This window comes from Melanotaenia boesemani, chromosome 18, assembly GCF_017639745.1.
Source record: "Melanotaenia boesemani isolate fMelBoe1 chromosome 18, fMelBoe1.pri, whole genome shotgun sequence".
Classification (NCBI taxonomy): Eukaryota; Metazoa; Chordata; class Actinopteri; order Atheriniformes; family Melanotaeniidae; genus Melanotaenia; species Melanotaenia boesemani.
Window position 1 is genome coordinate 9415260 of NC_055699.1, and position 16528 is coordinate 9431787.

Consider the following 16528-nt stretch of genomic DNA (forward strand, 5'->3'; position numbering starts at 1 on the left):
TGGACAACACTTACGTATGGATGGAAATATGCAGGTTACTTTGAAGCTTTGAACCAGGTGAAACCAGATGCAGCACACTTTCCCTGCTCACTTTCCACTGCCCTGCCCACCACGATAGCCCACACAATACATTTACACTAATCCCATCTTCTTTGGTCCGACCACATCTTAAAGAGGCTACACATCATCTTTCAGACATACAGCATCACCAATTTATCTTTTCATATATTTTTTTATCCACACAGACAATATAGGTTAAATAATTAAATTAATTCTAAGTATTTATTTGTTTCTTTTACAAAATATTTGTGCAATCCATGCAATAGCCCAAGATTTCAGGACCCATGTGCATTACCTGATGCTGTCACAGACGCCTTTTGTTATCCTCTGTTGATCATAACTGTAGGCTATTATCCTCAAACACTTAGAGTAGAAATCTTTCTCCATGGAAAATTTGGGCTTATAATTACACAATCTGAGCTGTAATATACAACAAACATAAAAGCATCTGATCAGTGTGACCACCTTAAAAAACAATAGCCTGGCAGCACACGTGTTGTAAACATCCCAGCTTCAAACTACAGTAGTTGGACAGACAAAAGAGAAGCCAGACGCACGTTTAATACTTGTCCTGAGAACAATAGTTTCTAACAGGTTGCATTACATTTACCGCAAATTAAATCTCTGCAGAGTCTCTATCACCACAACTATCATTATTGCCTTTCCGTGTGCAGATCTGATTATATAATCATGCTTATTTGTGCATCTAAAGGTTTGCGTCAAAACGCGACAAACGCCACACACACGGAGCTCTTACCGGGCTGCCCGGACTGCAACCGATGCTGCCTCGTTCTGTTTATATTCCGAGGTTTTTATCCTGTTCAGTTGCGCGTCTCACAGACACAAACCTCGACCTCACTTCCATGTGCTCGCGACCAGGACCCCGCGCTCAGTGGAGAGCTTGGGATATGGCGCATGACGTCACGGCGAGACTGGAGAGCCGTATGAAAAATCGTCACAGAATCAGCTGTGATGCAGGTATGGAGTCATTTAAAGAATGAACTGTATGTGGAATTAACTAAGAGGTCGTCTATTATTCATTTGTATTTTCAATACATAAATGGAATGAATCTAATACATCATCTCATTTTATCAGAGAACTTATCATTTCTGGTTAAAAACACACAGTTTGACTATGTAATTGTCTGCAGAAGAAACTTTAATGAACGTGGTAACACATTTTAAGCAGATGGTTTAGTTTTCATGCACTATAGTTAAATACTGACATGATCAGCATTAGATAAACTTTCCTGGACATTGTTGAACCATACAAGTAATGTAACTACTTTCCAAGCTTATGGTGTACCAACACGAAGCTCCAAAAACAATATTTAGGAAGAAAACTGTGAGATAGTGTACCTACCTACCTACCTACATGTGTGAAATAGGTTTGGGAGGAATCACTATTTATGTACAAAATATCAGTCAAATTTGATCACGTTGCAGCTCAGATTTATTGGAAAGGTTTCATATATTTATCTGCTTACCTTGTTTTCTTTACAAACTTGTACCCTCACATGCACGCTAAATATCCTGACTTTAACCTTTAACCTCCTCTGAGCATCACCCCAACTAAAAACTATTCAACCCTGAATATTTATTCAAATAATTCAGTTATGTGACTATACCCCTCTTTGTGTGAATGTATGTGTTAGGTCATAGAGCTGTGTTGAAATGTTTGACAAGTGCCTTTTCACGGTAAGAACAAGGACACAAATTCAAGAAAACATTTTATATTTCAAATGAAATCTAGGAACAGAATGCAAAAGAACAGTGGGTCTGAACATCCAGACAATTGAGAAAATACATTTTCTTAGGAAATATTATATACAAAACATAAAAACTTATTTTAGTTTGAGCCTTCAACAGGATAGACCCATTTTTACCGTTTTATTAATAAAAATAAAATTTTAAATATTTAATCCACCCATAACTTCAGCTGAGGCAGTTTTAACCTTGAAATCAAACAAGATTCCAAAGAACTTAACCCATTTTGCATTTGCATGCAACAACTGTACAAGTCTTCAACTTGCATGAAGGTAAAAAAAAAAAAAAAAAAAAAAGCTGAAAAGTCTGATTCGAATTTCAAGCGCGAGAGCCTTGCAGCTGTGCAAGTTTCTGCTTTAAAAGTTCACTTTTCCTTCTCAGCTGCTCTTTAATTGAGAGGAGTCTCTGTTCATCTGACTTCATGCTGTAGATGCACTCTGTAGCTTTCTTCAGGATCACCACTTTGGCTGCCTTCTCATTGTTGGCCACCTCTGGGATCTCATCTCGCAGGGCGAAGAAGCTCAGCTTGAGCTCATTCCTCCTTTGGCGCTCCAAAACGTTATGAGTCCTTCTCTTGTCATAGTCCTCCGTGTCCGATGTCCGGGGGCTTGAACACTTGCGGTTGCTGCTGATCTGTTTGAGGACCCTGCTGTGACTGCTGCTGCTGCCTCCGCCACCTCCTCCTCCGCTGCCATTCTCCAGCTTCAGCCTCTTGACAGCCGGCTGCTCGTGCTTCATGGATGGATGGGCGGCGTAATTATGCTGGTGGGTGGAGACGTGGCACCTCTTTAACACAAGTGGGCTGGGATGTCTTGTCTCCAGTGGGCTGGGGTCACACCGCTTCACCGCCTGCCTCTTTTCCACTGTGACCACATCAATCTCCTCTTCCTCTGGGTCCTCTTCATCATCGTCGTCGTCATCATCATCATCCCCATCTTCATCATCTACCAAACACACACACAAAAAAAGAACAAAACTGTCAGAAAGAGAATCCTTACTTTAATACATGTCACAGCAACAAGGGTCCCTGCTGTCCGCTTCCCTCTCTTCTTCCATGGGCTGATTACTTAACATGCACAACATGCTTCCAGACCTGCAAGCTAGCCACAGCAGTCCAACATGACATGTGTGGAACTGGCAGCATGTTTTTTTTCATCCTGCCTAGTAATCTGGCTGCAAATCACTTTAAATCATAAAGATTTTACCCAATTTTGATCATAATAGTTTACTACAATGATCCATGTCGTTTACCATCATTGCCTTCTGAGCAGAAAGGGAAACTCTTGATTGCACAGAGGGGTGTGTCTGCAGATGAATGTATGTTCAGCTTACCTGAGTCACTACAACTGCTGCTGCTGCTGCCACTGTTGGGCGGCGTGTCCAGCCCCAAATCTTTACTAGGAAGCGTCCCTGCGCTCTGCTTGGGCGTCTCCGCAATCGGATATGGAAAAACCACAGATGGATCAATGCACTCCGACGCGGATGTGTTCAGGTCTTGCAGGTAGCTGCTGTTAAGCTTCCATGAGGCGGGATCCGCGACGTCCCCGGCCGCAGTCTCCTTCCGCGCAGCGTGCAGGGAGGCAAGACGCTCGGAGACTACTTTCTTCAGCTTGGCCGCGGCGGAGAAGCCGCTCCACATGCAGTCCTGGATGATAATGGACTTGAGAAAGGTCTGCGAATAATCGGCGTCGCAGATGATGCTCTGATTGACCACGTCGTCGCCGAGGAACTCTGTCACCATCTCCAGCTGATCCGCCGTGGAGGGGAAGAGACTGGACAGGGACGGCCGTCGGCTCGGGGAGAGGGGAGGGGTCGGTAGTAGTTCAAATTTCTTCCAGATGTCTTCGCTCGGTGCCGGAGGCTGAAGCTGTTGAGGGTAGAAATCCTCCTCCTCGTTGTCATAGTAGAAATAAGGTTGAAGAGAGTCGTAGTCGTAGTCATAATTTTTACACGTCAAACCTGAATGCAGTGGCATGTCGTCCTTGGTGATGCTCTCCTTATGGTGAAGCTGATTGAAGAGGGGGGGAAAAAGCTCATTAGTGGTTTCTAGAAGGTTTGGGAGTTCAAAGTAGAGAGCTGCTTGTCACTGATCCTGCAAACATTAAGTGTAAGCAAGATCACATGGTCGTTCCAAAACATCGACCCTATGTGCAGACACTGCATGCACCGGTGCTGCAGCAGGTGCTCACAGAAATTGGGCACAGATAGTAAAATAACTGCAATAGGGGAAAACCCGCCTTTACTACTCAGCTCCTGACGTTACACTAGCGAGTTTCGACTAAATTACCGTGGGAAGCTGCAGAAATCCGTTCTCTCCCTTACCTTTGAAATTTTAGACTGTAGGTGAAAGAAGACGTAAAAAAACGGCACAAGAACGGGGAGCAGAGTTATTCCAGTGCGATAGTACCATTAATTCCTTCCACAGAAGCGTTGTATTGGCTTCCAGTCAGGTTCTGTGAAGCATGCATGCAGAGTTAAAAGGCTGCAGCAGCAACTCGGAGAGGACGATGCGCAGTCTGTCATTAGCGGCGTGACACTCACAGCTGAGCGCCTAGTGGGCTGCAATAAAAACAGCCGCAGCACTCCGCCCTGCGTATCCTTCCGCCACAGATTTTTTTCTTTCCCGCTAAGCAGTCGCCGGCGTTGAAGAGAGCAACCCAAATGTTTTATTTTAGTTATTTGTTAGCTTGCAATAATCTTTAAGCTAAACTTAGGTTCGACTTGAACATTTATGAAAGTTCACATTTAGTCTTTTCCCTCCCATATGTTTGTCTTTTAATTTTTTTTTTACGCCGGGTCCATTTACAGAAGTGGGAGGGGTCATAGTAGAGTATTGACGGCATGCCAAAAAAAAAAAAAAAAAAAAAAAAATTACAGAAAGGACGTTATTTTACTACCCCGCCAAAAATGCACATACTACACTAAATCTGTAATCTGTAAAGCAGACATCATTCCGCTCGTCACGGCTGGAGCTTATAGATGTATTAATCACTTTTACGATAACCTCAGCGTTAGTGTATTTTTTGTCTCTAAATAGCAAATGTCTGTAATTAAGATTTACGCTAAAAAACGTCCGTTTTGTGCATCGATTTAGTAAAAGCTCACAGGTGCAGAAGCTTACCTCGGTCTGCCTGCAGCCTCTGACACGTCTGAACCGACAGAAACAGGTGATTTCAACAACATTAAATGACTGCAGTTTAGTGAGTTTATGCAGGCCGAAATATATACAGTTAAACAAACTATCGAAAATCTGTCTGCCTCCAAATAATAAAGCTCGCTTTTAAGTTAAACAGATTGGCACCAATTAACTACAGGAAGGAAGCAATTAAAGGGATCAGATCGGTACCGCAGTTGGATGAAGAGTCCTCTTCCCCCGTAGTGAGGATAGTGAAGATTGGGCAGGCTTAGAGCGCCCTCTGCTGTTTGAAAGTCTGCAGGACTGGACAGTAGTCAGGTGGGTGTGTGGGTCACAACAAACTGCTCAAATCATGCGAAAACCTAGAGATTGTTAAGGAAAATAAAGATGAATGGCTGACTGAATGGCTAAGTTTAGCTCTTTATCAAGGTCTCCTCTAAAGATTATGGATAATTCATTAAATTATTTGTTTAATTACTCATAGAACCTCTTCAACTGCCCTTGAATGGAAATGGAAAAATATGTTCCCAAACAATTAAGTCATTCCTTTTTTATATTTCTTTTAGATTAAGATTTTTTTCATTGTAAAACTAAGAAATGTGGAAACCAGAAATTATTACAGAATCCATACCTCACTGAATGTACATTTAGGCTTATGAGTACTGCTAGAGACTCTTTGCAAACAGTAGGGCAGTGACATCTGAAGAAGCTGGTACACTATGTTGCTGCTTTAATTTTTTGTTTTCTTGTCTTTTTAAGTGCCCATCCAACAAACAATAAATGCCCTGTGGTTTAAATAGTGACAATAATACACTCCTATATTTAATCCATTATATGGGGTACCAGTAATATCTCAAATTGTCACTTAACATCAGGGAGTACGTGATTGTGAAACTAATTGTCTAAACAGACATATACTGATACTGCAGCCAGCATTGACCTATAATAACTTCACAACTTAATTATGCATGAACTGTTGCTTATACTCTAATCCACATTCAACATCTTGGGTCTAAAGGCCAAGAGTGTCCTTTGTAATGTGGTTCTTGAAACTTTATAATGCTACATCTAATAAGCTGTGGCATCATTTAGTTTCAAGAAACCCATTCTTTATTATTATGAAAATAATATCACTTCTTCTTTCCAATTATTTCAATATCTCAAATATTTCAAAAACATATTTTCTTGCATGATTTTATGAGGGATAGACATAAGCTGCAGATGACTTGAGTAAGGCATGAGCTCCCTGACTTTACCTGTGATTGCCTCAGCTTAGATAACTGATCATCAAACCCAAAACTTTCAAACCCGTCCAATGAAGGCAATGAGGATGAGTCTGAGACAGAAAAGGGTGATTTTTGTCATTCATGGACAAAATATTTGACTTGCAGCACACTTCTGTGCATATCAGAGGTGATTTAGAAGCTGGTGTGCTTATTGCAGGTTGAAAAATAAGTGGGTATGCTTCACATATACCCTGCACTATGCCGCTGTGAAATGACTGTTGACCATAAAAAAGAATTGTCACAGAGGAAAAGTATTTTGTGCTGTTTGATGAAGTGAAATCTTTTCTGAAATAGATTAAATTTACACACTAATGCAGGACTACTCATTTCAGTCCTACAAGAGCTGCAGTCCTGCAGGTTTTCCATGTATATCTCCAACAAACCTGACTCAAATGTGATGCTGAACATTGGTTATTGAGTATATTAATGCTGGAGATAGCAGTAAATTATCATAAATGATCTGAATCAGAGTATGGACACTGCTGATTTTTATGTGAGTGAAATTGCAACCATTGTTCCTCTTCACAAATAGTTTGCTTTTACCATTTAAACTCAAACCTACATCCTTTATCTCACTATGCAGGCTGTTAGATTCATTTGTGTTTTTGTTTAGTAAATGTTTCATTTTCAGCCTCAATTCAACCAGTTTAAATATGGATTAGCATTTTCTTTTAGCCATTAAAGAACATGTAGTTAGAAACGAAACACAGTAACAGTGCACTGTTTGACCTGTTTGTTTTATTTGATCTTTTAATTCATAAAGAATCTCATTAATAAACAGACCAATAGAAGAGAGCCAAGAGAAGGAGACCAGAGGAATGAAGGAGAGGGGAAGTAGCTGAGATGCATTTCACGAGTTTCTGTTGTTATCTGAAAGTGGAAAAGGAAATCCCCAAACTGAAATTACACCCTGTCTTTTTCTTCGACACTCACTCCTTCATCCTTTCTCTCACGCCTCTCCTTTCCTCACAGCGGGATGCTGGGAGGAGGATATTGATCATAACCACTAGATTCTGTGTTGTGGTCATGGTGCTTATCAGCTCCGGATGTTTCTTGTGTTACTGTGTTTGGGAGCGCCTGGAGACACAGAGGGAAGCTTTGAGAGCAGCTGGCATTATTTCCTCTGATAGGTGGAGACTCAGGAGAGACTGGATTGACCCCCCCAACACACACACACACACACACACACACTTCATTTTATGCTCCTGAATTTAAAAGCACATCATAAATTAATTTACTATATAAGCAAACAATATCTTTGGGTGAAAATACTATACAAAAAAAAAAAAAAAACAATTTTTTAATTTTTTTTTAACACATGAGCTATGGGAAATTAATTTTAAGTGACAAATTCATAAATCTGTTTTATCAAAGCTAAAGGACCACCATTCAAGTGGGTTTACTTCACTGCCTTCTTAGATTTCTTTTTTCTAACAAGGCAACGTGTCAACAAAATGTTTCTAAAACAGTTTGAGTTTAAAATTGTGGTTTGAGGCATTATGACCAACATTAATGGTAAAAGTGCAGCAAAAATTGTACACAATATTTTTTTATGGCATTCTAAGCCAGGCATACGTGTACATTTGTAGGGAAATTTATCCTCAAAGTTGATTCATAATGTTTTTATGAAAGGCATCAATGAAATGAAAAAGAAATAGTTAAACTTTTAGTATTTAAATATGTATAAAATGATAAAAGTAAAATTATATTGAGAAATTAGTAGGGATGGGAATTGATATAATTATCAATTGTGGCTATCGATCAGGTTCTTTATCGATTCCCTTATCAATTCTTAACCTAATTTTTCAAAGAAGAAAAAAACAAATATCTACAACACAGATTTATGGTGTCAAAAATTGTCTAAATATTTAATATCTAAAAAGAGTAAACTCTGAGTTTAGAATCTTTGTCAACTCCACACAAACAATGTAAAGAAAATTAATCAGATCAATAATAAGACATCGTTTCCTTACAGCAGCATCAAGCCAGATATCGATATTTAATATGCATAAACTGTTTTTAATCATGTAAAGCACTTTTTGTTGTCTTTGGTAGGAAAAGTGGTTTATAAATAAAATTGATTTGATAATATTTTAAAACTGATCTGGATGCCAAAACTACAGAACTGGTCTGAAAAGGGTAAATAATGCACCATTTAATATAAAAACTCTGTAGATGTTTACATAAAGTCAACGAGAATGCAATAAAATCAACACAATGCTGTATTGTGGTTAGTATTTCTAGGATATCCAGCCTCTCCCTCTTCATCTCCCTCATTTTTTTTCATTTAATCACCTCACTAAATGACCTGTTGTTTTTTAAATCATATACTCAACCACTGCTTTAGACTGCACCTCACAGAAACTGTCACGTTTCATTTTACCTGCATTTCAAATCTGTAGTGAAGTATTTTTATGCTAAATCTTTATTTTGTACACATTAGACATTTAATTTCTGTATTCATCTGCATCTTCAGTGATTTTCACTTGATGTAGATGTTTAACTTTTTCTTCATTTCCTGAATAGGGAAAGAAAAACAAACTACTTTTAACATCTTGTCAGAAAGTTGACATGAAACCTATCAGAACTGAACTCAAGTCACAAAGGACAAAACTCTGTTTAGGTTTTACAAGCAACTAACTTTTAAAAGAATGAGTCAGTTTAAAAACCTTTGCATAAATTATACGAACTAGAAATCCAAGGCACAGAGCAACCTGCAGGCTTTATAATTCAGCTCTAGATGCTGCTCCAGGTTTGAAAAGTTAAATCCAGTAACTGACTGAATTGATGTTTAGTTTTAGTTTGTTTGTTTGTTTTTTTTTAACAATCTATAGATATGATTACATTTTAGTTATGATTAATTGAAGTAGGCTTATTCCATCACATAGCCAATTTGAGTTTTCAGAAAGGTGTTCATAAAAGCATAGTTTGTGTTACTGAGGTGTCTTTACAAAATAACCTCATTCATAACTCATAAATCTTTTTGTGAGATGCTTTACAACAGCTGCATTTGATTGCACTGATGCATCTATTATAACAATAGAAGATAGAAAATGGTGTCTGCAACCTGCATGCCACACAGCTGCACTGTATACCTGCTACAAAACTTTTGTGACTCTAAATCAAACGGTGATGCTACAAAACCATGATGATTTAACAGTATGTAAAATCTACGCTCATTGTACTTTACATTTTATTTGGATTATAGGTACCAGGAAATGAGAAAAATACAACTAAATCAAAGTCAGACAAAGAGAAATCATCACAGTTGCATGTAAAAGTATTCATCACATTTACAGACGTTTTGCTCAAATTTCTGACCACAAATTGAACAACCCATGCTACGTGGCCTCACACATTCAGCACACTCTATTCACAGGAGATTGTGCTGATTTGCAAATGTTTTTACAGCAATGTTAAATCTAAGGGAACTGGTTACTTTTATTCTACGTCTCTGGTACACAATATAATATACATTCATTTTATAGCTTACAACATGTACAACATTTCAATAAAAGGTCAACTATCATTTGAGTGAGAAATTAACAATTCAGTATATAGAAAAAAAATCTATTTTTAACTGTTACAACCAGCTGCAGCATTTTTTTACAGTGTACCAGATACTTTGAATAGCATGGATGTAAGTATCTGTACCAGAGAAAGAGACACCCGAATAAAGCTGATGGTTGGTGATCAGTGTTTGACAAGCATGTGCACAAACTGCATTTAAAGCATTTAATGAAGAGACAGACTGAAACACAGCGATACAAAGGAAACTGAGCACATCAGCAGACACATATTGATTAATCGAGGGTGTGCTCCTCCTCATACAGCCAGGACACGAGTCAGCATGATGCCTTAGGATGAAGAAGAAAATCAATAGTTGCTCAGCTTTAGACAGTGAGAGCAGGCTGCCAGCTATGCAGTCAACAATAAGAGAATGGAAGATCAATCAGACTGCTCAAGAGCTAATTGTGTCATTAATTATTGACGATAACTACGGACAATTATTGACACAGCCTGGATCAGCTAACACAGAATGTTCACTCTAATGCAGAGACAGTTTTTATTTTCTTCTTCAGGAATGATTTGCTTTTTCCTTGCACTGCAAAAATGTGCTAAATTTATTTTTCTTTTACACAAATATTGTAAACTCACATTATAAACCATGTCCCCATTCCTTCTGCAGCATCAGCACCATATCCCACCCATGCTTCCACCCCATCTTTTTTTTGTGATCAAATTTATATTGATATTAAATCAAAGAAAGAACAGAAACAATAAAACCAAAAAATGCAATATTGATTTGGATTTCACATTACAATCCAAAGTGCAAAGAAGAAGAAGAAGAAAAAAGAAAACAAAAACAGACTAGGTCAAGAAGAAGGTGAAGAAGTTATAGACAATAAGTAAATAAGATGAATGAATACATTAGAGGGAAATCCCTCTGTTTTATAAAGCTTTAAGATCTTCTAAAGTTTGTGCCCAAAATTGTCTTATTTAGCTCCATGAAGATGTGCTGTACAACCCCACTCTTTTAAATTTCCTGTTTTAATTAGGAATAAAAAGTTTAATGAAAAGTCAAGCTGAATTTACACATTTGCCTAAATCAGTCAGAAAGACACTGTTTATTATATAATTAAATAAGTATATTATAACTGCGTGACATCCCTTAAATTCAATGATGGAATATTTTAAACAATAATATTCAAAAGATAAAAAAAATATTTATACAGACTTATTTATATAGAATCAAAAAGAATTTAAAAAGTGCAAAACAAAATATGAAATGATGAAATGTTTTTTCCAGCATGCTCGTTTTGGTTTAAAGCTACAAACTCATTTAACGCATAATTTAGTTTACCACTGTGTTGCATCATCGCTTTGTTGTAGTTATTAAACTGAAAAATATGTCCTTTCTTATTTGATGTCAGTAGCTCACTAGTTTTGTTTAGGACCAACATACAGCACATCAGTGACCGCTTGACCCAGAATGAACCTACCAGACCCCTCAGGAAACATGGAGAAGCTGCACTCAGCTTCTATGCTCCACATGTCTGGAAAAAAACTTCCTGAAAACCTCAGATCAGCTGAAACAATCCAGGTTAAAGACCCACCTGTTCTCTGCTGCATTTGAAAAGAGATCTTCCTTAAAAGTCCAAATCTGCATGGTTTCTTTTAAGCTTGAATTTTAAACGTTGATCATGTTAGTAATACTTTTTATCCAATGTTCTTTATTCTTCCTTCATCTTGATTTTAATTGTAAATTGTGCTTCTTATTTTCTGATGTGTGATGTTGTGATGTCTCTGTAAAGCACTATGAATCACCCTGTCGTTGAAATATGCTATGAAATAAACTTGACTTTTATGTTTATTGTGCCAAAATGTTTTCAGTGGGTGACAGGTATGACCCAGTCTAATAGCCAGACTACATACATACATATATTTAAAAAAAAAAAAAAAAAAAAAAGAATTATTCTCAATTTGGACATTTGTTTGAATATATTTTTTAAAGACACCTCAGCCTTAACCTTTGTGTCTGTGTATACATACTATGTACGTTCTGGTGTAAATGCTGTGGATTGAGGTCAAGAATCATCCTGCTGAACAAACCACAGATATTTGTAGACCTTTATGGTAACATTTATTACTACAAAATTCCCATATTCACCCCTGCATCAGTAATACCTTCAGAGGTATACAAGTCATCTGGACCATGAACACTGATGTGGCCTATACCATCACAGCTGGGTGGTTTCATCTAACACACAGAACCAGACACCGGTTTTCTTCTCAAAAGCAGCTGGAACATGAACTTATTTGACCATAGAAAACATGTCTCTGTCCAGAGAATTCCTCTTTACATATTACAGTCTGGGCTGCAGAGGCAAACTGGGTTTAGTGAAAGATCTTTTCCAAGGTACTCCTGAGGTCATGTGACTGAAGGCTCTTAGGTCCTTGTGTCATAGTGGACAGGGAAGAGGACCCCAGATAAACGGGCAGGAGTAATTTTAATGTGGCAATAAAGTCTGTAAACCTCAAAAAGCTCTAAAAAGTCTAAAAGTCATGCCCAACATCGGGAGCACCAGCGCACCTGACAGGATCGTGACCATGCACAACATCAGGAATGGTGATGATGCTGTTGGGAACGCTGGTGTTCCCATAGGTCTCAAAGGATTAAAGCTGTGTTTCTACTGGTATCTAATTGCTTTACCAAAACAACTGTTATATTTTCATTCTCTGAGAATGAGCTGTTTATATCTACTTGTCTGTTTCTTTACCACTAGATGTCAATAATTCTTACACACTGTAACTTTAAAATTAGAGGCTGGTGTTTTCAGTTGAAGAGGGATAACAATGGCATGAGCAAGTGTCCTGTTTCATTAAAAGAAGCAGGACCCATCAAAGCCTGATCTTATTGATAGTGTATGTGTTGTTAGATATGTGTCTGTGCATTCAGACACAATGCAGATTTAGAGAACTTGAGAATACTGTTAGAATTCAAGAGTAACTTTATAGAAACAAAGAGCCTTTCCTATTAATTAATGTTCATTGTTGTGAAAAAATTTAGCTGTGCAAAAAAATTAGGAAGGTAGTAAATTTGCCAGTTCAGTAACAGATAACAGTGAGCTTCCCAATCTGATGCTGTAATTTGGGTAATGTTGGCACTATTAAGAATATTGGAGTGGAATAGGAGAGAAATTGTTCCTGCATCCGTTTTTTTTATACTGCGAGTCCAAAAGTCAGAGAGAAAGCTGATTACAAAATATATTCATAAATGTTTTCATTAACTAAGCCTTTAATGAATTTAGGCTCTCTAGCCATTCTACACTCATTTTAATGCATGAAACACCGATAAACAACTGTTCTAATTGATGCAATTTGGGACTCTCTCTCTTATTCACTTGTTTAATAAAGAGCTCTCTGAGCATGAAACCATATTATGCAAATTACACTTCAACATCATTCATGCAAATTACTGAATGACTTAGTTATTTGATCTGCAAGACTTATAAAAGCCTCATAATGAGTTCTCATCTTGACTTGCAGCAACTGGAGGAGAGTTCATTGTTATATTGATGCTCTGAAGAAGACTTTTCCTTTTATTTCTGTCCATAAAAAAAGTTGCACAATGATGACTTTAAACAAACTTATGATTAAAAGATGAGGAACATGTCGAAAAAATGAAACTATGACATCTTTGATTATATGACATCTTTTTCTTTTGAATGCTTTCTTTACTCATTGACTGCTTTGCTTTAGTTGTCTGTGTGATACATATGAATATTGGGGTGAAGCTGGAGAAGAAATTAAATTTTCCACTGCCTGAAACAGATGTTATTGTGGTTTTGAAGGCCATATCTATGCACATATGCAGAGTTAAGGGTTGGGAAATGCTGTTTATGTGAACTGCTATACTATTTTCATTTTTTAACATACTTTGCGGGTTCTTTCAAGGATCTTAAAGAACTTGCTGAAGTTTCTCTGGATCCAGGCTGTCTCATGTTCTTCTGTCTCCTCGGGTTTAGACTGATTTCAGGATGTTGAGATCAGCTGCTGTAACACTCTTCTGCTCATGCTGCATAATATGTGCAGTGAGAGACATGCAGCATAATCTCATTTAAACTTCTGGGTGTTCAGTAAAGGAAATCTGTTCCCTCGTGTTCCATCACTGTTCCGCTGTGGGAGAATACTTTTTCAGGTAGCTCTTTTCTCATTTAAAAATTAAATTTGAATCTTATTCTCAAAGTAAAAGTTAAACCCCTCTGTCTTTTTGGTCATTATCTCAAATTATCTTTCTTATTTGGAGAAATCACAATGAATGTCATCAAGCTTAGTTTTTAAACAAAGCTAAAGGTTTCTTGAACATATCAAGGAGTTCATGAAAACGGTATGTGTTTCAGATGATAGACAGGCAACAGTAACTAAAATAATTCCATAACCAGAATATTATTTCTGAATGCACAACATATTGAACCTTGAAGCACATGGGCTGCATGATTGCCATTCCTGTCAGCTCAGAACAGGACACTGAGGCTACAGTTCACAAAAGTTCCCCAAATTGGACAAAAGCAGACTGGAAAATTGTTATATGGTGTGATGACTCTGAATTTCAGCTGCCACGTTCAGATGGTAAGGTCAGAATTAGTCATAAACATGAAAACATGGATTTATCCTGTCTTGCATCAGTGGTTCAGGTGGGTGCTGGTGGTATAATGGTGTGGAGGATACTTTCTTAGAGCACTTCAGGCCCTTTAGTGCCAGCTGAACATGGTTTAAACACCACAGCCTACCTAAATATTGCTGCTGACCATGTCCATCCCCGTATAACCACTATCTTTCCATGGCTATTTTGGATAATGCACCATGTCACAAAGCTCAAATCATCTCCAACTGCTTTCTTTAACATGACAATGAGTTCACTGGACTCCAACGGCCTCCACAGTCACCAGATTGCAATCCAATAGAGCAGCTTTGGGATGTGGTGGAACGGGAGATTCTCATTATCGATGTGCAGCCAACAAATCTGCAGTAACTGTGGGATGCTATAATGTCAATATGGAGGAAAATCTCTGAGGAATGTTTCCAATACCTTGTTGAATTTATGCCAAATGATTAAGTAATTTCTAAAGGAAAAGTGTTACAACCCAGTACAAGCATTGTGTGCCCAATAAGGTAACAATTGTATATTATAATAACAATAAAATGTGACAACAAAACTATTTTAAAAAATAGTTCCATGATGCTTTACCTGTGGAAATAAAAAATAATTAAGATATTTACTTCTGCCAAGACAGAAGTCATGTATTAGACTGCATTGGTCTGTCTGTCTGTTAGCAACATAGCTCAAAAGGTTATGGATGGATTTTGATTAAATTTTCAGGAAATCTCAGAAATGGAATGAGAAACAAGTGATTAGACTTTTGGGGTGATCCGGATCAACATCTGGATCTAAAACAAAACAGTGGCTTGGTGGAGGTCTGTGCTCTCTGGGTGCTTTTGGTTATTAATGAGACGAATAAAAGTTCTGTTCAGTTTCTAAATCTATCTTTAGAAGACTTCCTTTATAAAGTAAACAAATGGGTGACATAAAGTAATGCTCAGTAAGGGCTTGTTCCATTTGTTAATGTTAATGAATGAAATTAATATTACAGATAATTTACAGTAAATTGTGGAAATTAGCTTTTAATTGAAGAGATACTGTAGATACCCTCTATGGCCACTAGAGGGCAAAGTATATCAGCTGCTTTCATTGAATGTAAAAGCTTACAGTCACATAAGTGTTAATTATAAATCCCATTTTACAGTCTCATTAAATGATTTCTCCTTTTGAGTTATGTTAAACTATGAAAATGCTTTTGAATATTAACTTCTCAATGAGAACAGCTCTTTAAACATCTTCTCTGGGGACCCTCGGTTTTAAAAAATTACTTTCTTGCTATTTATGTTCCTTGAACATCCTTTCTATTAATGATACAGCGGCTACGTTTGCTCCGAATTAATGTCATGGAGTCACAAAAAATGCAAGCTTTTACCATCATAATAACAAGACAGAAAATGCTGAGAGCATGTAGATGTGTGATAAGACACAATGGCAAAACAAAAAAAGAGAGCTTTCCACATCACATCTTCAAAACATGCAAAGTCATGTTTTATGAGGTTTAATGATCTGGGAAACTTTTGAGCACCATTTTAAGCTGTGCAAAATAAATAACAAACTGGGAAAGATTACACTCAGAAGGTGCCAACATCAGCAAGTTGAAAGACAACTAAACAAAACCATACTACCATACCATGTTTTAAAAGGCACATTTAATCCTCTGACTTGAAGAGAATTTTGTATAGTTTACTTTCAAAAGAAAATTACAAGACTCTTGTGGCCAGCTAGAAGAAAAAGTCACGAGACAATCCTGACATATATAAAAGAAGCAACACACTTGAAGGTAAGAGTTCCTCTACAAACATGTGATTTGAGTTACTGCTGCTAAAGAAAGGCATGTCTGCTTGTAAAAATGTGTCAACTATTAAAACCACTGCAGATCCTCCCTCAGGCACCAAGCAAAGGTACAAGCTTGTGTTTTTGACTGAAGATTGCATGGAAAGGCTTCACTTGCAGTTTTCACTGGCACTTGAGGTTAAAGTAGGCAAAGGAAAGGAAATTTGGTAAAAACAACAACAACAAAAACAAACTGAATAAAGAACTTGACTCAACAGTAGTAACTATGATTGAGAAAATCTGGTGAGTTACGGTTGTTTTTGTGAAACTCTTGTTTTTAAA

At 37.5% G+C, this 16528-nt stretch overlaps 1 protein-coding gene across 3 annotated transcripts; it reads right to left on the reverse strand.

The window, feature by feature from the left end:
• Positions 1-1777: 1777 nt before the first annotated feature.
• Positions 1778-5261, reverse strand: myca (MYC proto-oncogene, bHLH transcription factor a). Of its 3 annotated transcripts, none has more exons than XM_041968765.1 (3): positions 5174-5261; positions 3160-3835; positions 1778-2771 (listed from the first exon to the last, which is right to left on the reverse strand). In XM_041968765.1, exons 2-3 carry the CDS (start codon positions 3800-3802, stop codon positions 2146-2148), a joined length of 1269 nt encoding a protein of 422 aa, XP_041824699.1. In that variant the 5' UTR covers positions 3803-3835; positions 5174-5261; the 3' UTR covers positions 1778-2145. The 3 variants fall into 3 exon arrangements, with proteins under 3 accessions (XP_041824699.1, XP_041824698.1, XP_041824697.1); XM_041968764.1 differs by lacking the exon at positions 5174-5261 and adding an exon at positions 4949-5144; XM_041968763.1 differs by lacking the exon at positions 5174-5261 and adding an exon at positions 4150-4363.
• Between the last annotated feature and the right edge of the window lie 11267 nt (positions 5262-16528).